Genomic DNA, 21,273 nt, shown 5'->3' with positions numbered 1-21,273 from the left:
CGGGAGTATCGGTTAACCCCTTCATGACCAGGCCGGACCTCGGCCGGAACCCGCGAATCGGGGCTCCCCAGCCACACCCCTCGCGGGATTTAAAGGGGCAGGAGGGGGGTTGGGTCGGGTGGAAGGGAGCGAGGGGAGCGGGCATGAGGCGCTGCCCGTGCCGGGGGAGCCTGAGCGAGGCGGAGGCCGGGGAGCTGCCGGAGGCGGCCCGCATGGGGCTGGAGGCTCCGCGAGGGGGGCGGCGGCGGCAGCCCGGCCAGCAGCGACCTGGGCCCGGCGCCGGGGGCCCGGCCGGGCGGCCGGAGGGGGGCGGGCCCTGGGCCGGGAGCGACGAGTCCTGCCTTCACCCCGAGCTCCAGAAGGCCGACCTCGGGCCGGAACCGGGGTCCGATGACCAGGCTGAGCCCGAAGCAGCTGGCCCCTGCGCGGAGACGGAGCGGCCCAGCCTGGAGACCGAGCCCGAGCCCGAGCCGGACGAGCCCGGCCGCTGCCCGGAGCTGGAGTCAGCCGGTGCTCGGACAGAGCCGGGCACAGACGCCTTTTGCACGGACTCACGCACGTCGGATCTGCGTTCTCCAGCCGAGAGGACCAGCCTCCGGACACAGCCCATCGTGGATGAGCCCTGCACGGGGCTAGAATGTAGCCCTGGGTCTCAGACCCAATCCGAGGGGCCCACGTCCTTGACTGAGGACCTCTCGACCCCCCAGGACAGCCCCAGCCTCCCCCAGCTAGAGGGAGTGTCCGCCAAGGAGAGCACCTGCAAAGAGGTTTATTTCGCTGATGGCCCCAGGACGCCGCAGGCGACTGAAGGCCCCCGGATAGAGCCGCACACTGATGCCCCCCGGACTCCCCAGGACGCAGAGACTGTCTGCAGACAGCTTGTCCCAGATGCTGCCAGCCCAACACAGGACACAGACGCCTCCCCCTGCCCACAGCTGGCCGTTGAGGAGCCCTCAACGCAGGACCCTTCCTCACTCCAGACAGAGCCTGGCCCACACTGCCTGCTGGGCCAGTCCGACCACGACCACGGCGGCGGCTCCTCGTTAAGGGAACCAACACCCGGGGTGACGGTGACTCACCTGTGCCCACACCTGGATGGCATCTCCCTGACCCCCGTGCCCTGCCTTGTCATCACTCCGGAAACCCCCGAGCCTGACGCCCAGCCCACGGGACCCTCTTCTCGGGTGGATGGGCGCAGCGGGGGCTTCTCCTCTGCATCCTCTTTCGACGAATCTGAGGATGACGTGGTGGCCGGGGGTGGAGGTACCAGCGACCCCGAGGACAGGTCTGGGGTGAGTGGGACCTCTTCTGCCTCCTGCGCCACACCCCCCAACCCCATCCTCCCCCTGCCTTTGCTCTCAGAAGGTCTCTTAGTTCCCACCTCAGTTCCACCTGCAGCCTCCTCCTTCTGACTGCTGACCATCACCTCCTCCTAATTCTCTTCCCCCCACACCCGCTGTCCCCAGACCCAAGGTCTCATATGACAGACGCTGACTTGTGCAGGTCACCAGGAATCCCCAAATTTGTGTCTGTTTTTTTGGGGGGGGGTCGGCCAGGGGACATGGTTATAGGATTATAGGGCTTAGTCCCAGCCTTGCGCTAACCCTTCCTGGAGGCTCGAACACAGGTCCCCTGTGTGCAAGGCAAGTGCCCTCCCTGCTCTACTGTCTCCGACCCTGAAATTGTTAGTCTATACTGAACTTTGCCCCAAGACTGGGTGGGATCCTCTGGAGATATATTTTCTTAATTGTTTATTGTTTTGGGGTCATACCTGGCTTGGAGTTGACTCCTAGCACTACTCCAGGGAACTCTGTGCATTGCTAGGGATCAAACCAGTGTCAGCTGCATGTAAGGTAAGCACCCTAACCTCTGTGCTATCTCAGAGGCCCGCTCTGGAGAGTTTTGAGCCCCCAGATTGAAAGCTCATTGATAAGACACAAAGGGGGGCGGGGAAGAGGGAGGTTTCTATCTTTATTTTCCATGTGGAGTATTGATCCATGCCCAGCCCTCAACTTCCTGTAGAACCTCCAGTAAAAAGTGTTCATCAGGGGCCAGAGCCGTAGTAGGGTGTGTAGGGCGTTTGCCTTGTATGTGGCCGACCCAGTTTTGATCCCCGGCATCCCATATTGTCCTTGAACCTGCTAGGAGTGAACCGTGAGCACAGAGCCAGGAGTAAGCTCTAAGCACCACTGGGAGTGACGCCAACCCCTCACTCCCCCAAACATAGTGTTCATCATTATTATCAAAGAGCCCTGTGAAGCCAAGATGCTTAGGGCGCCCCAGCCTAGCCAGGGCCTTTGTGTGTGTGTGGGGGGGAGATCCCTGGAATCTTGTTTATATCCTCCACCATCTCCTCCGCTGGGGTGCGGCCCTGCCTGGTGAATCAGGAGGCCTGGCCTGGCATGTTCAGGGAGGCAGGTCAGAGTTTCACACAGGCAGGTATGGGACTCACTGTGGGGCCACCCTCTGGGGCTCCCATTGTTCTGGGGCCCCAGTGGAATCTGTCCTGAACCCCCATCACCCCCCAACCTCCCAGCAGTATTCACACTCCTTGCCACAGGGGGGATAGGACTTGTCTGGATTTTCTTCTCAACCATTCCCCCTACCCTGCTGGGGGGGGGGGGTTCTGCCTGGGTGGGGGCCGGGAGGGGGCTGGCTCTTCCCTCTGCCCTTTCACCTTGGAGTTGCTAAACAACTCAGGGCCAGAGGGACAGTACAGTGGGAAGGGCGCTTGCCTTGCACTCAGTCTACCTGGGTTTGATCCTCAGCGACCCATATGGCTCCCTGAACCCCGCCAGGAGTAAGCGCCGAGCACTGCTGGGTGTGGCCCCCCAAAACAAACAAACTGACAACAGACAGTCCTAGATCGGGAGTGATAGTGCTGGCCTTGCTTGCGGCAGACCCCACCACTACGAATGAGCCCCACCAGGAGTGATTCCTAAGCGCAGAGCCAGGAGTCAGCCCTGAGCACTACCAAGCATCGCCCCCATGCCCAGTAAAGAAAAGAATGATAGTACTTTGATTACTACTAGTAATAGTAGCTGCTAAGTAATAATAAGTAATAATAGCACTTATGTCTAGCCCTATGAAAAGCCTTTTCTTTTCTGGCCCCTGCCAGCAGTGTAGGGAGGTCCAGGGGTCATCTCGGTCATGCTCCAGGGACCCTGTGGTGCCTGGGGGTGGAACTTGGGTCTCCCTCATGCAAATGCTGTGCTCAGCCCTTTGAGCCAGCTCTCCCAAAGCCTTATTGTTTTGTTCAGGGTGGGACGGGTCAGTTACCAGGTCAATACCTGGTGGTATGAGGGACCCTGTGGTGTCAGGGATTATACCCAGGGACTTACCAGTCAGACGTGTAGAGCCTCGATCCCTGCCCTGTGCTAAGCTACTTTTGGGGGGAGATGGTGTGTTTGGGCCACACCCTGAGGTGCTTAATCCAGACTCTGTGCTCAGGGATCATTCCTGGAGGGCCCAGGGGGCCAGCAGTGCCAGGGACCAGCCCTAGGGAACCAGAGCTGAGGCAGAGATGCTGTGAAGGAGTAAGAAAAGAGACTGATGGGGCTGGACAGACAGTACAGCAGGAAGGGCATTTGCCTTGAATATGCAGACCCGGGTTTGATCCCTGGCATATCGTTTCCTCCCCAGCCCACCAGGAGTGATCTTTGAGCACAGAGCTAGGAGTAAGTTCTGAGTAACCAGGTGTGACCCAAAAAACCAAAAAGAGATAGAAATAGGCCTGGTGTCGGAGGCTTCCAGCCTTAATTGTCCTTCACTACTGTATTTTTTGCTTAGAACCAGGAATCATCAGAAGTAAAAGAACAACATTTTTTTTTTTTTTTTGTCAAAGGCCTATCTTAATCTTAATCTTTCCAGGCATCTAAGGGCCTCAGTATATCAGGGCAGGTATCTTGGTAATGGGCCTTTTTTTAAATACCACACCCAGCAGTGCTCACAGCTTCCTCCTGACTCTGTGTCAGGAATTCCCTCCTGGAGGTGCTTGGGGGACCTTATGGGATGCTGGGGATCAACCCCCGGGTTGACCGTGTACAAGTCAATTGCCCTCCCTGCTATACTATTACTCTGGCCCCTGTAATGGACTTTCCCAAAGGAGATATTCTTCTGGGAGTAAGAGCAGAGAGAGAACCCTTTCTTTGGCATGGCTCAGCATTCTGATTAAAAGACCCCCTAAGCCTCCATCCTCCTCTTTTCTATCTTAAACCTCAGCCCCCAACAGTATGGGATGCCAGGGATGGAACCAGGGTCGGCTGCGTGCAAGGCAAGCACCCTTTTCCTGTGCTGTCACTTTGGTTCCCGCTGAGTGGTTTCTTGTCCACATTAACTTGTTTCGTCCTCACACAATGATCTTGAGAGCATCCTGTTCTAGATGAGGAAACTGAGGCACAGAGGAATGCAGGTACGTGTCCAACGTCACAGAACTGGGATCTCAGCCCTGCCAGGTGCCCAGAGGCACTGCTGGGTGTTCTGTCTGGGCCAACCCCTGTGCTGTCTGTTCTCACGCTGCGACCTTGGGGCTATTCCGAACTCCTTTTGCGGGTGAGGAGACTGGGGTAGAGATGAGAGGAGGTAATTTCTTTAGGGTTGGCCAAATCTGGTGGATTCCGTTCCTACCCGGTACTCAGGACTTACTCCTGACTCTGTGCTCAGGGATCACTCCTGGGGGTGCTAGGGGGGTGCCTATATATAGTCAAGGCTAGGCTGCCTTTAAAGCAAGTGCCTTAACCCTGTATTATCTCTCTAGCCCTGGGGCCAGGATTCGAACTCCATTCTAGCTGTAGTTTTTTTTTTTTCTTTTTGGATCACACCCGGCGATGCTCAGGGTTTACTCCTGGCTCTGCACTCAGGAATTACTCCTGCCGGTGCTCGGGGACCATATGGGATGCTGGGAATTGAACTCGGGTTGGCCACGTACAAGGCAAACACCCTCCCTGTTGTGCTATTGCTCCAGCCCAAGTTCTAGCTGAATTTAAAAACAGGGCAGGGAGATGGCTCAGAGGGCTGGACACGTGAGTTGTAGGCAGAAACCTAATCCCCAGCACCACATGATCCCCTGAGCACTGTGTGCAGAGCAAGCACAGAGCTAGTGGTGAGAACCACTGGGCGTGACCCAAACTTCCCCAAATGCAAACAAACCTTGGTCGTTCTTTTTTTTTTTTTTTAATAACACTTGATCAGTGTCACAAGCCTGTGCTGAGTGTCTGTCCCTGGCCACTGAGGCCTGTTGTTTCCTCCCCGCCCTCCTCGTGTGTCATTTTTCCACCTCCCTCCTGGCCCTGAGTCTACACTTCTCCTGAGTCTCCCGCGGCTCCGGAGACCCTGCCGAGAGTGATCGGGAGTGGGGAGTTCAATTCTCGTGTTCCCAGCTTTTGTCTGCTGGCTTGGCTCCTGGCTGCGTCCAGCTTCTTGTAGTCCCTCCGACCCTCCAGGCCACATGACACACAGTTCCCCAGCACCCTGCTGCCATCTGCTCCCCCACTGGCCGCTTGAGCTGTTCTCCTGCTGTCCTTCTGGCTGTGCGTCTGAGACCCCTTCTCACTTCAGCTGGGGCTGTGTGGGCTCAGGGCCTCCCTCCTCCTCCCCGCCAGCCTCTTTCATGGTTTTGTCTGGTCCTCTGTTGGCTTTGCTGGGCTGGCTCTGAGCCACTGCCCTCAGGCAGCTCCTAGGATCAGTGGCTGCATCACATGGGTCAGCAGGCAGCAGGAGGCCAGAGTGGTGGGGGCAGCCTGGGTGGGGGAGGCTAGAGGAGTTGACTGGCCATATGTGGGGTATCCTAGAGGGCTTCCTGGAAGAGTGGACATGTGTGTTGACTATCATGAAACTGTTTGGGGGGGGTCACTCCCGTGCCCACCGCCCCTCCTTAAAAAGGGTGTTCAGGGCTTATTCCTGGCTCTGCTCAGGGATCACTCCTGGAGGGCTCAGGAGACCATGTGGGGTGCTGGAAATCGAATGTGGGTTGGCCACATGCAAGGCAAATGCCCTTCCCACTGTATGATCCATTGCTCTGGCCCCTACCATGAAACCCTCTGAATTAGCTCAGGTCAACCATCTGATTGAAGAGAAGAGAAGGTTCAGATTCTGCTAATGGGGGGGGGAAAGAAGGAACGTTTTCCTAGACCTCCGTTCATCCAAACAGTTTTGGAGGCCCTATCACATGGAGACACCAGGGACTGTGACTGCCCTGTCTCTGCCCTTGTGAGCTTGTGTCCTGCTTACAGGGCTCCAGGCACTGAGCCCAGGGAGGGGCTCAGCAGCGGTCCCCTCCCCCCACCAACAAGGTGCTGTGTGATTTAAGCAAGTGACTTCACCCCTCTGCGCCTCTGTTTCCTCCACGGCCACAGAGAACGCTCCCTCTGGGGATTGTGTTCTGAGGATGAGGTAGTTTATGGCACACCGAGTCTTTGTCACGGTGCCTGGAATGTTCCAGGTGCTTAGTAAACAGGAACCTTTATTAATCATCTCTCCCCAGAGCTGGCGACTGGAAGGGGGAGGGAAGAACCTTCCTGATCCCAGCCTCACCCCGAATCTGGGTGACCTGCCCACTCTCTGCTCAGGAGCTGGGCTGTGACTGTGGCCCTGACCTAGGGGGTGTGGTGGGGGTGGGGAGGATCTCTCCCCAGCTTCCTTATTAGGGGGTGACCCATTCGCCCAGGGCTTGTTTGGGGAAGAAGAGTCCTCAGGTGTGTAGCAGAGAGTAACCTGGACTCCCCAAGAATGAGAGTCGGGAGATAGCTCAAAGGGCTGAGTGCAGGTTTCTCATGCGGGAGACCCGGGGTCCATCCCCTGCACCAGTGGGAGGTGAGTGACTCCTGAGCACTGAGCTGGGAGTTACCTCTGAGTGACTCCTGAACTGGGAGTTATCTCAGAGCACTGCCAGGTGTGGCACTGAAGTGTTTAAAAAACCACAAACAAAAAAAACAACATGGGGCCCAAGTAATAGTTCAGCGGGGAAGATGCTGGCCTTGCATACGCCAACCCAGGTTCAATCCCTGGCATCCCATATGGCCAGGAGTGATCCCTGTACTCTATAGGGTCCCCCGGCACCCCCTGAGTACTGAGTCAGGAGTAACCCCTGGGTACTGCCAGGTATGGCCCCCAAATCAAACAAAAAATATCAGAGACAACAAAATCCTTGTCTTGGGGCTGGAGCGATAGCACAGCGGGTAGGGCGTTTGCCTTGCACGCAGCCAACATGGCCGACACAGGTTCGATTCCCAGCATCCCATATGGTCCCCCGAGCACCGCCAGGAGCAATTCCTGAGTGCATGAGCCAGGAGTAACCCCTGAGCATCGCCGGGTGTGACCCAAAAAGCAAAAAAAAAAATCCTTGTCTTGTGTTTGCTTTCTCTCCCTTTCCTCTTTGCCCTGTCCCATTACTCTCCCTCGACTTTCTTTCCCTTTCAGTAGTTTCCTTTCTGTTAACTCTGCATCTCCCCATCTTTCTGGGGCTTTTCCTTTCCCTAGCAAACGCTGACTCTTGGTGATGGTAAATTGGGGTTGCTGGGGTAACATGCAGCCCTGTCCTGAGGTGACTGGAGCAACCAAGGCTCATTCTGGACCTCGCGCTGATGGGGCCGTGGGGGTGCCCAGCTCTAGGCGCTGGCGGCCCCCTTTTTCTTTCTACCGTCCCCCTTCACCAAGAGGGAGAGTGGACTTTCAGACTTCTGCCTGAGGGTCACTGCAGCCCCCTTCCCACGGCCAAAGCACGTCACTCCCCTCCATTGGGAGGATGGAAGGTCCCAGGGAGAGGAGAGAGAGTTGTGGCTGCCGCAGACTGTCCTTTGCTCTGTCTTTGTCCCTACCCTGATTCGGTCTGATTCTGCTGCTCTTTTGTTTTGTTCTGGGGGCTCAGGTTTACTTTTGGCTCTGAACTTGGGGATCACTCCGGGGTGCTCAGGGGAACATTTGGGATGCTGGGGATTGAACCCAGGTTAGCCAGGTACAAGGCCGGTGTACCTCCCCACTGTGCTATCTCTGGCCTCTGCCACTCTCTGAGGCTGAGCTCCCCCACTCCTCCCGTGATTCCCTCCTGCCTCAGTTTCCCCACACACATTCCCAAAGTCTGACTTGGGTGATGCTTCCAGGTTTGGGGCGTGTCTGGGCGGTGGGTGGGGAGATCTGGGGCCACTGATCATTCAACAAACTCTCTCCTGTCTTGACTATCGAGCCCCTGAGAAGGAGGGAGATAGATATGGACAAGACTTGAGGAATGTGTGTGGAGGGATGTCTCGCAAGCGCTTTGCACCCCAGCACCCCAGTGGGCATAGGACAGACCAACCGTGAGAGTCCCCAGTTCATTCCCCTCTGACACGGCTCTGTCCCCCCCCACAGTACACGCCGTGGAAGAAGTTGAAGACGGTGCTAAAGTACTCACCCTTCATGGTATCCTTCCGGAAACACTACCCGTGGGTCCAGCTGTCGGGACATGCTGGTGAGAGCTGGGCCCTGGCCATGGGGGGCTCCTGGGCTGAGCTGGGTGTCCCACTGTTTCCTGGAGCTAGTTTTCCGGTCTATGAAATGCATCTGGGGAAGGTCCCTGCCGTGTGGAGGCTGTCAGGGGACATGCTGGGGGCTGGGCTGGGCCATTAATCCATCCCCGAAGGGGAGTGGTGGTGGTGGGGCGGTCCCTGCTAGTCCCCGGCCAGGAGAAACCCAGTCTGGTCCTGGGGATGATACCCCTCCTCCTGCTTCTTGCCCTTTATTTGTGGGTGACCCTGCGCAAGTTATTTTTCTTTACTGGATCTCAATTTCCTATTCCTTTTCTTGTTTTATTTCTTTTTTTTTAATTTGGTTTTGAATTTTTGTTTTTCCTTTTTTTTTTTTTTTGAGTCATACCCAGCAATCCAGCAATGCTCAGGGGTTACTCCTGGCTTGTGCACTCAGGAATTACTCCTGGCGGTGCTCGGGGGACCATAAGGGTTGCTGGGATTCAAACCTGGATTGGCCGCGTGCAAGGCAAATGCCCTACCTGCTGTGCTATCGCTCCAGCCCCTGGTTTTGAATTTTTTTTTTTGTTCCTGGTTCTGTGCTCAGGGATAATTCCTGGTGGGATTCAGGTTCCATACGAGATGCTGGGAATCGAACCTAGGTCAGCCTCATGCAAAGCAAATGCCCTATCTGCTGTTCTATCGCTCCACCACTCCATTTCCTGTTTTGTACCTGGAGATCCCCCACCTCCCTGACAAGGGAACCTGAGGACTACAGAATCAAATAGCTCGCCAGGCCAAGCACATGCCGTGGGTGTTTCTGTTGTTTCTTTGTCCACTATTGGCTGTGCTCAGGGCTTATTCCTGGTCCTGCACTCAGGGATCACTCCTGGGGTGCCAGAGACGGAACCCAGGTCATTGCATGCAAGGAAAGCGCCTTCACCCCTAGAGTGTCTCTCTGGCCCCAGAACATGTGCTTTTGGCTGTGGAAGCCCTGACTTCCATCCCTGGCACACTGGGAATGTCACCCCCACCCTCCAGCTCACCAAAATAAATATGGGTTGCAGGAGAGGGAGGATCAAGGCACTTGCCTTGCATACGGCCCACTTTGGTTCCATCCCCGGCATTCCATAGGGTCTCTTGAACCCCACCAGAAATAGATCAAATGGTGGCGGGGAGTGTGTATGTGGGTGTATGTTTGAGGAGCCAGGGGTGCACCCTGGCACCATGGGGCCCACTCTGCCCTGGAGCACCACAGGGGGTTGTCTGGAAGGCTCCTGAGCACTGTTGGGGAGAGCCTGGTCTTCCCTGTCACCCAGGGCCCAAGCAGCTCTGAATCCTTGGGTGCTAGCACTGCTGGGTGGGTGAGCATCATCAGAAGTGACCCTAGGGACCTCTTAGGGGACCCTGAATCATAAAAAAAATCAGTAAAATGGAAATTGAGACACAGGTCTCTCATGAATGGGAATTAGCTTTCTCATACTTTTTTTTTTTTTGCCACATTTGGTGATATTCAGGGGTTACTCCTGGCTCTGCATTCAGGGATCACTCCTGGTGGTGCTCAGGGGACCCTACGGGATGCCAAGGATTGAACCTGGGTCTACTGCTTGCAAGGCAAGCGCCTTAACTGCTGTACTCTCGCTCCAGCCCCACCCAGTGTCTTTTTGGGGGCCACACCCAGCAGTGCTCTTGGCTTACTCCAGGCTCTGTGCTTAGGGGTTCCTCAAGACCGGGGATCAAACTTAGGCAAAAGCCCTGCCCGCTGTCCTCTGGCTCCAGCCCCTGGCCCCCTGCTCCACCTCTGATTCTGCCCTCTTGTTCTCTGCTGCCTGCAGGGAACTTCCAGGCAGGCGAGGACGGCCGGATCCTGAAGCGCTTCTGTCAATGTGAGCAGCGCAGCCTGGAGCAGCTGATGCAGGACCCCCTGCGGCCCTTTGTGCCCACCTACTATGGCGTGGTGCAGCGTGACGGCCAGGCCTTCAACCAGATGGAGGACCTCCTGGCCGACTTCGAAGGCCCATGTATCATGGACTGCAAGATGGGCAGCAGGTGGGCCTGGACACCAGGGTCGGGCTGGAGAGGGCCTGTGGGCAAGATGATCCCTTGACTGCAGACAAGTGCCCCTGTTCTTCTGTACACTTGGCACCGCTCGTTTTCACCATCCTAGTGGGTATCTTTGCGTTGTTTCCTTGTTTGGGACACACCTGGCAGTGCTCAGGGATTACTCCTGGCTGGACTTGGGGACCATATGGGGTGCCAAGGATCAAACCCTAGTCAGCTGTGTGCAAAGCAAACACTTTAACTCCTGTACTAGAGCTCCAGCCCCTCTCCATCCCATGTGTTTTTCACTTGTTTATTTGAGCACCAAAACACCAAACAGCTTTCCTATGCTGTTTGACCACGTGGAAATTCTCTTTGAAACATGCCAGCTGAGACTATTTGGCCCATTTATTAAGACTCTTCCTTTAAAAGAAAAAAAGAGGGGCTGGAGCGATAGCAAAGTGGTTAGAGCGTTTGCCCTGCACACTGCTGACTGGGGTTCTATCCCTGGCATCCCATATGGTCCCCTGAGCACCACCAGGAGTGACTCCTGTGTGCAGAGCCAGGAGTAACCCCTGAGCATTGCTGGGTGCGCAAAAAAAAAGAAAAGAAAACCTTTTCCCTTTCTTTTGGGGCTACTGGTGGCAGTGCTGTGGGGAGAGTGCTGTGGGGAAGTCCTCCCAGATGTGCTCAGGGAGCATTGGGTGCCAGGATCAAACCAGGGCCTCCCCTCTGGAAGGGATGTGCTTCATCCCATGGGAGTATCTCTGCAGGCCTGCCTCTGCCCTTTCTGTGTATATATGTATGTTTGCTTTTGGGCCACACTGATGATGCTTAGAGGTTACTCTTGACTCTGCAATCAGGGAACACACCTGGCAGTGCTCGGGGGAATCTATGGGATACCAGAGATTCAACCGGGTTGACAGCATGCAAGGCAAGCACCTTGCCTGCTGTACTATTGCTCCGGCCCCTCTACCCTTTTTTTTGGGAGGGTGGGTAGGGGGGGTAGGGGAAGGTCGTGCACACCCAGCTGTGCTCAGGGCTTCATCCTGGCTCTGCACTCAAGAGTCACTCCTGGCAGGCTTGGGAATCATATGGCATGCTGGGGATTGAATAGTGTCGGCCATCTGGAAGGCAAATGTCCTGTCCGCTGTACTATCACTTTGGCCATGTCTCTGCATTTTTGATTTGTAATTTTTGGGGAGAGGGTGGGAAGCTGTGCATCACAACTAGCAGTACTTGGGCTTATTCCTGACTCTGTGCTTAGAGATTATTCCTGGTAGTGGGTTGGCCTGTGCCAAGTAAACTCCTTAACCTCTCTTCTGTCTCTCGGGCACTGGACATTGGGGTTTGAACTCTCACTATATGCTTCCAGGCAGGTGGTCTAAGACCCTGAGCTGTTCCTTCGAGTCCTGATGCATAATTATATATATACACACACATATATATACACACACACATATATATATATTTTTCCATACCCTGTGATGCTCAGGGATTACTCCAGGCTCTGTACTCAGGATCACTCCTGGTGGGATTCTAGGGACCATATGGGATGCTGGGCGTCTAACCTAGGTTGGCAACGTGCAAGGCAAGTGCCGTTCCCGCTATACTATCGCTCTGGGCCCTGATTTATAATTTTTAGTATCTGGTGTGGATTCTTGGTGGAGACACTCTCAGACACACACTCTCCAACTCTTTTTTTTCTTTTAAGTTTTTTTTTGGGTCACACCCAGCAATGCACAGGAGTTACCCCTGGCTCTGCACTCAGGAATTACTCCTGGCGGTGCTTGGAGGACCATATGGGATGCTGGGAATCAAACCTGGGTTGGCCACGTGCAAAGCAAACACCCTACCCACTGTGCTATTGTTCCAGCCCCTCTCCAACTCTTTTATTTCACTTTCTTTTGGCAAACAAACATGCATTTTTAGTCCAATTTATTTTTTACTTTTAATTAATGGCAGTGGTTTTATATTTAAGAAATATTTTTGGGGGCTGGAGCAATAGCACAGCGGGTAGGGTATTTGCCTTGCATCTGGCCGACCCGGGTTCAATTCCCAGCGTCCCATATGGTCCCCCAAGCATCGCCAGGGATAATTCCTGAGTACAGAGTCAGGAGAAACCCCTGTAAATCGCTGGGTGTGACCCAAAAAAATAAAAGAAAAAAAATTTTTGAAGGCCAGAGCAATTCTTTAGTGGTTGTGGGCTTGCCTTGCTGACCTGGGTTTGATCCCTGGCACCCTATATGGTCCCCCAAGCACTGCCAGGAGTGATCCCTGAACAGAGCCAGAAGTAACCCCTTAGCTTTGCTGGTGTAATAAAAGACAAAATATAACTCTTTTTTGCAACTTCAAGATTATAAAGATTCCTTTTGTTTTGGGGAGTGCACACACCCACCAGTGCCCAGGCACTACTCTTGGCTTGGTGCTCATGTGGTCATTCTTTGTAGTGCAGGGGAATCAATCCTGGGTTTCCTGAATGCCAAGCAGATACTCAGCCCTTTGAACCATCTCTCTCTCTTACTGTTTTCTTTCTTGTTTTTGGGTCACATCCAGCGATGCTTGGAATATACTCCTGGCTCTGTGCTCAGGAATCATTCTTGGCAGTCCTCTAGTGACCATAAGAGATGCTGGGGATTGAACCCAGGTTGGTTGTGTACAAGGCAAATGCCCTTCCTACTACTTGGGCACTCCTGCAGGCCAGGCTTACTTTCTTTAGTTTTCACATGCAGACCTGTAAGCCCTCCTGGAAAGGGCCTTTATATGTGCTGTTTCAGAGGGATGGAGGTTTGCATTTTTCTTTTTTCATAACCATAGACTGCAGTGAAGCATTTACCTTTGGCCTACCTTGGGAGTTGGCCTGTGCCTACGTGCGTGCGTGTGTGTGTGTGTGTGTGTGTGTATGTGTGTGTGTATGTGTGTGGTGTGTGCATGTGTGTGCATGCATGAACACATGTGGTGTGGGTGTGCATGTGTGCATTTGGGCACTCTGCTCTTCCATCCATGTGTATGTCCTAGAATGTGCTTCCTTTCTCATCCTCTCCTTTGCCACGTCCCTCTCGTGCCAGGACATACCTGGAGGAGGAGCTGGTGAAGGCGCGGGAACGGCCACGGCCTCGGAAGGACATGTATGAGAAGATGGTGGCTGTGGACCCGGGAGCCCCCACCGCCGAGGAGCACGAGCAGGGCGCCGTGACTAAGCCTCGCTACATGCAGTGGAGGGAAACTGTGAGCTCCACCTCCACCCTGGGCTTCCGGATTGAGGGCATCAAGGTGAGGCTGGGAACCGCATCCCCCACCCCACTTTCCTTGGGCAGAGGGGGAATGTGGGGATCAAAACAACTGGGAAGAAGCAAGATCTGGAGAGAGAGCAGGAAGCTGTAGGGCCAGTTCTCTCCCCTACCCCAGTAGTGAGTGACCAGGTTTGTCTGTCCACCTAGGGGTTGTCTGAGCCTTTCCATTCTCTTCCTCCTCCCCTGTGGTGCTCCAGGATCACTCTTGGCTGGTGGACCAGGCGGTGTTTGTAGATCAAACCCGCGTGTGCTCCAGCCCTTTCAGCCACCTCCCTAGCCGTTCTCCACTCCATTTTTTTTCTTCTTTTGTTTTTTTGGCCATACCTGGTGGTGCTCAGGGGTTAATCCCGGTTCTGTGCTTAGAGATCACTCCTGGTTGTGCTCGGGGAAGATGGGGGGGGTGGTCACATGGGATGCTGGCAATCAAACCCAGGTTGGCCATGTGCAAGGCAAACACCCTACCCACTCTCTCTAGCCGTCACAGTTTTCTAAATGCTGTCTGAGGGTTGTAACCCGGGCCTTGCAGCTCCCCCTAGCCCTGTTCCAGCTCAGACAGGTGCCTGGACACCGCCTTCTGGCCCCTGACCAGTTAGCGCCAGCAGCTAGCCCTATCCACCCCACCCCTCTAGGAAGGTGAGGCTAACATGTTCCCACATTCCCAAAGGGAAACTGAGGCAGGAGCTGAGCAATAACCTACCTAAGAATGCACAGCTGGGAGGGAGCAGAGCTTCCCTTCAGAGCCAGCTGTTCACCCAACCCCTCTTGAAGCCCACCTGGCTTGACTGGTTGATGGCCCACGTTGGTAGCCTGGAAGGAGCATGATGGGAAGTTGGGGCCTGATTTCCTGCGGGAGGTGGGGTGGAGAGCCCGGCCCTGTAAGTAAGTGCCTGGGACTGTGCGGGGTTGGGGTGTGGAGGACATTGGTGACACGACCCCCATACGCTGCAGAAAGCCGACGGGACCTGTAACACCAACTTCAAGAAGACACAGGAGCTGGAGCAGGTGACAAAGGTGCTGGAGGACTTTGTGGATGGCAACGTCAGCATCCTGGTGAGTGGGTCACCCATGCGCCCCATTTTAACAGCAGTGCACCCCCGATTGCTGGGTCCAGGTTGGCAGGCACTGGCAGCCGTTGCTCACATCTCTGGCCTTCCGGGGCTCGGTCCTACCCCTAGAGCTGCTGCCAGGCGTGGCGTGGCACAGGACTTGGCAGCTGGGCACTCACCAGCCCACAGCGTGCAGACCAGCCCGAGCTTGCCCCAACCTCCCTCCTGGCCCTAGAACCAGGCGCAGCAAGGCTGGGAGGGGCTGCCAGCATATCTACCCCAGTTGGTTGGCCAAAGTCTGGTCTGTGAGTGAGTAATGCAAAGGGCAGTAGACTGCCCCAGAACGCAGCTGGAAGGCCTGTAGCATCAGTTGTGTAGGGGGGAGCCTGGGACCCAGTCCCTGTGCGGCACTCACACATGTGGTGTCCGCCCCCAAACAGAACAAAGAAAAAAAGAGAGACAGATCTGGAACTGGACAGAGTGTGTGGGATCTGCACTGCATTCGGCCAACCCTGCTTCCACCCCAGCCTGGCATGGGCCCTGAGTGCTGCTGGGAGTGATGTCTAGGAAGAAAAAAGGAGCAAACTTACCTCTTGAAGGGAGGCTATGAGGAATCCTTGGTATTCCTGAATTTCACTACATTTTTTAAAAAGAAATTTATTCTTTGAAGAGGCAGTACATTCTGAGTGGAATAGCTATAAGACTAAATGAGTTGAACATTAGTAATGAACCTCTATTTTTTGTGCTACACCCGGCAATGCTTAGGGGTTACCCCTGGCTCTGCACTCAGAAATCACTCCTAGAGTTGCTCAGGAGACCGTATGGGATGCTGGGATCAAACGGGTCTGCAGCGTGTGAGGCTGAATTATCACTCCGACCCCCTTTTGTTGGGGCGGGGGGAACACCTGATTGTGCTTAGGGCTTATTCCTGGCTCTGCACTCAGAAATTACCCCTGGCCATGCTTGGGAAACCACGAGATGCTGGGGCTCAAACCTGAATAGGCCGTGTACTACGCAGATGCCCCCCCTACTGACTATTGTTCTAGCCCCCAAAATTTTTTAAAAAATTAGCTTTTGTTTGCTTGTTTGGGGCCCACCCCTAGAGGTGCTCAGGTCTTATTCCTGGGTCTGCACTCCAGGATCACTCCTGATGGACTCTAGGAACCATTTTGGGCTGGCCATGTGCAAGGCAAGCACCCTACTGGCTGTACTCTGGTTCCTGTCCCAACAGCCACCCTCTTGCCTGCGCTGCCCTATGCAGGCCTCCCACTTCCTGTTCACCCTTGTTCATCCCTGGCCAGGGTCTGTGGAGATGCGGGATGGTCACCTTGCATGATGGGTTGGGACCCCCATCTCCTGGGCTAACCGGAATCCTCCCTCTCATGCAGGGGAAGTATGTAGCACGGCTGGAAGAGCTTCGAGACACTCTGGAGAGCTCCTCCTTCTTCAAGACTCACGAGGTGTGAACCCCTGCTGGGCTGGGGGACAATGTGGCTAGGGGGTGTGGGGGCCCCCAAAGAAACTTGTTACAGCCAAGCTAGAAAGGGTGGGGGGCACGCCTGGCGGTGATCAGGGGTTACTCCTGGCGATGCTCGGGGGACCATATGGAGATCAAATCCTGCTTGGCCACGTGCAAGGCAGATGCCCTCCCGGCTCTACTATTGTTTCAGCACATTTTTTAATTTATTTTTGTTTCACACCCAGTGGTGCTAAGGGATTACTCCTGGCTCCACACTCAGGAATCTCTCCTGGTGGTGCTTGGGATACTATATGGGATGCCACAGATAGAACCTGGGTTGGCTACTTACAAAACAAATGCCCTCCCTGCTGTACTATTTCTCTTGCCATAGCACTGTAGCACTATCCTCCTGTTGTTCATTGGTTTTGCTCGAGTGGGCACCAGTAACGTCTCCATTGTGAAACTTGCTGGTTTTTTTTTTTTTTTTGCTTTTTGGGTCATACCCGACGATGCCCAGAGGTTAGTCCTGGCTCTGCACTCAGGGATCACCCCTGGCGGTGCTCAGGGGACCATATGGGATGCTGGGAATCGAACCCGAGTCAGCCGCATGCAAGGCAAACGCCCTACCTGCTGTGCTATTGCTCCAGCCCGTTTTTGGCATTTTGAATATGCCATGGGGAGCTTGCCTGGCTCTGCTGTGCAGGCGGGATACTCTTGGTAGCTTGCCAGTCTTTCCAAGAGGGATGGAGGAATTGAACCCAGGTCGGCTGTGTTCAAGGCAAATGCCCTACCTGCTGTTTTATCGCTCCAGCCCATATATATATATATATATATATATATATATATATACATATATATATATATATAAACTTTTGTCTCTATTACTGTATAAGTATGATCCAGTGAGAGAGCTGGAGCAGCTTGTGGTGCTGAGGATGGAATCATGGCCTCTCACATATGAGACTGTACCACATCTCTGTCCTAGGCTCCTATTTTTTTTTTCCTTCCTTTTTCAGGGGAGCCATACCTGGTTGTACTCAGGAGTTAGTCCTGGCTCTGTGCTCAAGGATCATTCCTAGCAGGACTCAGGGGGATTATATAGGATTCTGGGGATCGAACCCAGGTTAGCACCGTGCAAGGCAAATTAACGCCTTGTCTGCTGCACTGTCTCTTTAGCTCCTTATTTTCTGTTGGTTGGCCATCCACACCAGGAGGTACTTCTCAATGCTCTGAGCTGAGGCTTTTTTAGTTTGTTTTTGGGTCACACCCAGCAATGCTCAGGGGTCACTCCTGGCAGAGCTTGGGGGACCATATAGGGTGTCAAGTATTGCACCTGGGTTGGCTCTGTGCAAGGTGTACCCTGTCCCAGTTGTATCCTCTCTGGTCCCCTAATTCAGTGCTCTGGGCTTGCGCCCAGCACACCCTAAGCCTTTGAGCCGTCTTCCTGTCCTTGGGTGCACCATTTTTTGGGGGGAAAGAGCAGAGAGGAATTCAGGGTAGCGCAGGGCGAGCAGTCTGAGCTGAAGGCTGGCTCTGCTGTGACCCTGGGCCCTCGCCCTGCCCTCAAGATCTCTGTTCCCACCGGTCACAGGAAGGAACGAAGTCCCTTCCTTCTGCAGCTGCTGGGGTTTGAGCTGAGTGGCCTTTGGAGCTCAGAAGGGCGTTGGATTCTTGGCACTGACAATGCTCTTATACGATCAATTTCTTTTTCCCCTGGTGGTGGTAGCAGCTTGATCACACCCAGTGGTGTGAGGGATGGACCCTGGGGCTCATGCATGCAAAGCATGTGATCCAGCCCTTTGAGCCAGCTCGCGGCCACAATCACAGCTGCCTGTGCTGCCTTCTCCCAGCCCTCCTTGTGTTCTTGGTATGTTCCTTGTTCCGGGCCGTCTCTGGAGAGTCTACCCATGCACCCTCTCCTCCCCGTGCTCTCTCCCACTCTTCTGCCTCCTACTTCTGGCCTCTGTGGCTGCTTCCCCTGAGATCATCCCTGGCCTGGCTAGAGCACAGAGCTGGGACATGGGGCACCCCCAACTCCCCGGGCTGGACCTATTTCTTATTAGAGGGGACAGAAACTGGATAGTGTCTCACAGGCCTGAAGCCAGAGCAGAGTGAGAGCTGTAGTCAAGCCCATGAACCATCTGTGCACAGCTGCCACTGGCAGATATCCACCCACCCTTGCCCTCCTCGTGGCCTTTGGGCCCCATGTACAGGCCGTGGAGAAGGCCCTATCTTCCCCTCTCCCAAGAGAGCCTGGTGAACTCCCTCCACAAAACAAAGGACCAGCCACTACAGCCTGGATTGGGATTTCTGGTGTCCCTTGATACCTGACAGCACAGGGTGTCATAGGGTGGCTGGCCCCCTGCAGGCCCATCCAGACTGGGTGGTGGCCAGCTGTTCCGTCAGACTTGGCCGTCCATGTTCTTGGGAACTGATGCTATGAAATGCTTCTGCAAACAGGGAGGGGCCCTTGGCCCCAGAGCTGGCTGATGGGAAGTTCCTCTCAATGTGCTTGTGTTGGGCGGTGCTCAGGGGACCACGTAGTGCCAGGATTGAACCTGGGCCTCTTGCATGCAAAGCGTGCATTCAGTTCAATGAGCCATTACTCAGCCCTGTTCTAATAAACAAAACAAGGCTGAGGTGGTAAGACAGTGAACAGGATGCTTGTCTTGCATGTAGCCAACTAGGGTTGATTCCCAGCATCCCATAGGGTCCAGCGAGTACCATCAGGAGTGATTCCTGGGTGCAAAGTCAAGAGTCAGTCCTGAGCACAGTTGTGCGTGGCCCCAAAACAAAACATAAGGAACTTGGGTTGGAGAGATTGTTCTGAGATGAAGGCACTTGCCTTGCATGTGGCTGACCCTGATGTGATTCCTGGCCCCACATAAGGTTCACGTGAGCCTGCAATGAATGATCCCTGAACAACCCCAGGTTTGGCCACAAAGCAAAACCCAGAAACTGGGAGAGGGGTGTGCTCAGTGGCAGAACATTTGGCTCCAGTCCTGCAGTGCCCCCAGAAGCACCTGAGGCACAGCGTCTCCTGTCTCCTGAAGGCTAATGGAGGCTCACACCAGGAAGTTCTGTGGGAGATCAGGGAAAGTGACTCTCAGGCCCTGGTGCAGGGGCTGGGCTGTTCCGCAACTCCGGTTGTACAGAAGAAGAAGCTGAGAATGATAGGGAGCCCCTTCCCAGGCCCCAGGCGATCTCCTGGTCCACCCACTCGGGACCCTGCAGGCACAGGTTTGCAGCTGTACATCAAGTAAGCACGCTGGAGGCCAAGGTTTGATTCCCAGCACCTCAGGGATCCCCAAGCACTGCTAAGTGTCTTGATGCCCCTTTAAAAGCAAAGAAGAGGGGCTGGAGAGATAGCACAGCGGGTAGGGCGTTTGCCTTGCACGCGGCCGACCTGGGTTCGATTCCCAGCATCCCGTATGGTCCCCTGGGCAGCGCCAGGAGTAACTCCTGAGTGCAGAGCCAGGAGTAACCTCTGTGCATCGCCAGGTGTGACCCAAAAAGCAAAAATAAAAAAAAAAATTGGGGGGGCTGGAGTGATAGCACAGCGGGTAAGGTGTTTGCCTTGCACGCGGCCGACCCAAGTTCAATTCCCAGCATCCCATATGGTTCCCTGAGTAACTCCTGAGTGCAGAGCCAGGAGTAATCCCTGTGCATTGCCAGGTGTGACCCAAGAAGGGAAAAAAAAAAAGCAAAGAAGGGGGTGGTGGTGGTCACGTTTAAATTTCTCTTGCCTCTCCTGCCTCCCCGCAGCAGTTCTGCGTGTTTTCTGTGGATTATTCCCACATCCAAGGCACAGCAACCTTGCTTTCCATCTTGTAGAGGTCGGGTGCTGAGGTACAGAGAGGTTAAGCGACTTGCCCATGACCACACAGTCAGGAGAGGGTTGAATGCAGGCCATTTAAGTCCAGCCCCGGTTGGGTCCACCCTGCTCCTGACCAGGGGCGCGTCTTCCATGGTGCCTCCTCTGCCTGCAGGTGGTGGGCAGCTCCCTCCTCTTCGTGCATGACCACACTGGCCTGGCCAAGGTCTGGATGATCGACTTTGGCAAGACAGTGGCCCTGCCGGACCAGCAGACACTCAGCCATCGGCTGCCCTGGGCTGAGGGCAATCGCGAGGACGGCTACCTCTGGGGCCTGGACAACATGATTGGCCTCCTGCAGGGGCTGGCCCGGAGCTGACCCACAGCGCCAGTGTGTTTGTCAGAAGGTGCCGTCTGGCCACCGGAGCCCTGTGTTCGGATGTGGGGGTCGGGAAAGGTGGGGCCTGAGACCAGTAGGCGCCCCGTCCTTTCACGACCCCCAGGGACTTGTGGGGTCTGAAGATGGGGTACTACCAGTTGGGAAGAGAACTGAAGGCCTGTAGGCATGGACCTGATCAGCCCATCCACATAAGAATGATGCCCCGCCCTCCCCGACACACCTGTGTGCTGTCCCGGAGCAAGTCCTGAAGTGGGCACCCCTCATCCTCCATCTGGAGGGGTGACTCAGTTGACCCATCCTGCCTTGGGAGAGAAAACGCCAGCACTGCTGCCAATCAGAACCCCCAAAGGCTGGAGCCACTCACCCCAACACCTACCCCCTTCAGGCTGCCTTCCCAGGGGGCTGCTGGGCACGACCCCAGGCACATACCTTGGTTTAAACCAAAGATGCTATTCCCCTGAGGTGAGGGTGCCCCCTTCACCACATAACTGGTTTCCTAGCCCAGGAGAGGGGCTGGCTGTGAGGGGTAGACCAGCCCCCTCCTAGGCCCTGGGCAAAGTTGTGGTTCTTCCAGGGGTGGGTGGGGGGCTTTTCTACTGCCCATCTTTGTACTTATTTATATAGCCTAATGCTAGTGGTTACACAGGGGAGAGCGGGGGGCAAAGGGCACAAGTGGCACCACGGGTGCCTCCCCCGTGACCACACCCCAATAAACAGCACAGCTGAAGTTGACTTGGTGGCATTTTCCTCTGGCACCTGGGATGTGTGGGCTCTGAGCTCCTA

General features: G+C 55.0%; 1 protein-coding gene across 1 annotated transcript; it reads left to right on the top strand.

The window, feature by feature from the left end:
• The first annotated feature begins 71 nt into the window (after positions 1 to 71).
• ITPKC (inositol-trisphosphate 3-kinase C) lies at positions 72 to 21,154 on the top strand. The gene is made up of 7 exons (XM_056136959.1): positions 72 to 1,292; positions 8,344 to 8,443; positions 10,274 to 10,487; positions 13,547 to 13,751; positions 14,720 to 14,821; positions 16,206 to 16,277; positions 20,266 to 21,154. Exons 1-7 carry the CDS (start codon positions 144 to 146, stop codon positions 20,467 to 20,469), a joined length of 2,046 nt encoding a protein of 681 aa, XP_055992934.1. The 5' UTR covers positions 72 to 143; the 3' UTR covers positions 20,470 to 21,154.
• The last annotated feature ends 119 nt before the right edge of the window (positions 21,155 to 21,273 follow it).

This window comes from Sorex fumeus, unplaced genomic scaffold (genome assembly GCF_029834395.1).
Source record: "Sorex fumeus unplaced genomic scaffold, SorFum_2.1 ptg000122l, whole genome shotgun sequence".
Taxonomy (NCBI): domain Eukaryota; kingdom Metazoa; phylum Chordata; class Mammalia; order Eulipotyphla; family Soricidae; genus Sorex; species Sorex fumeus.
This window is presented reverse-complemented; position numbering and strand designations above follow the sequence as displayed.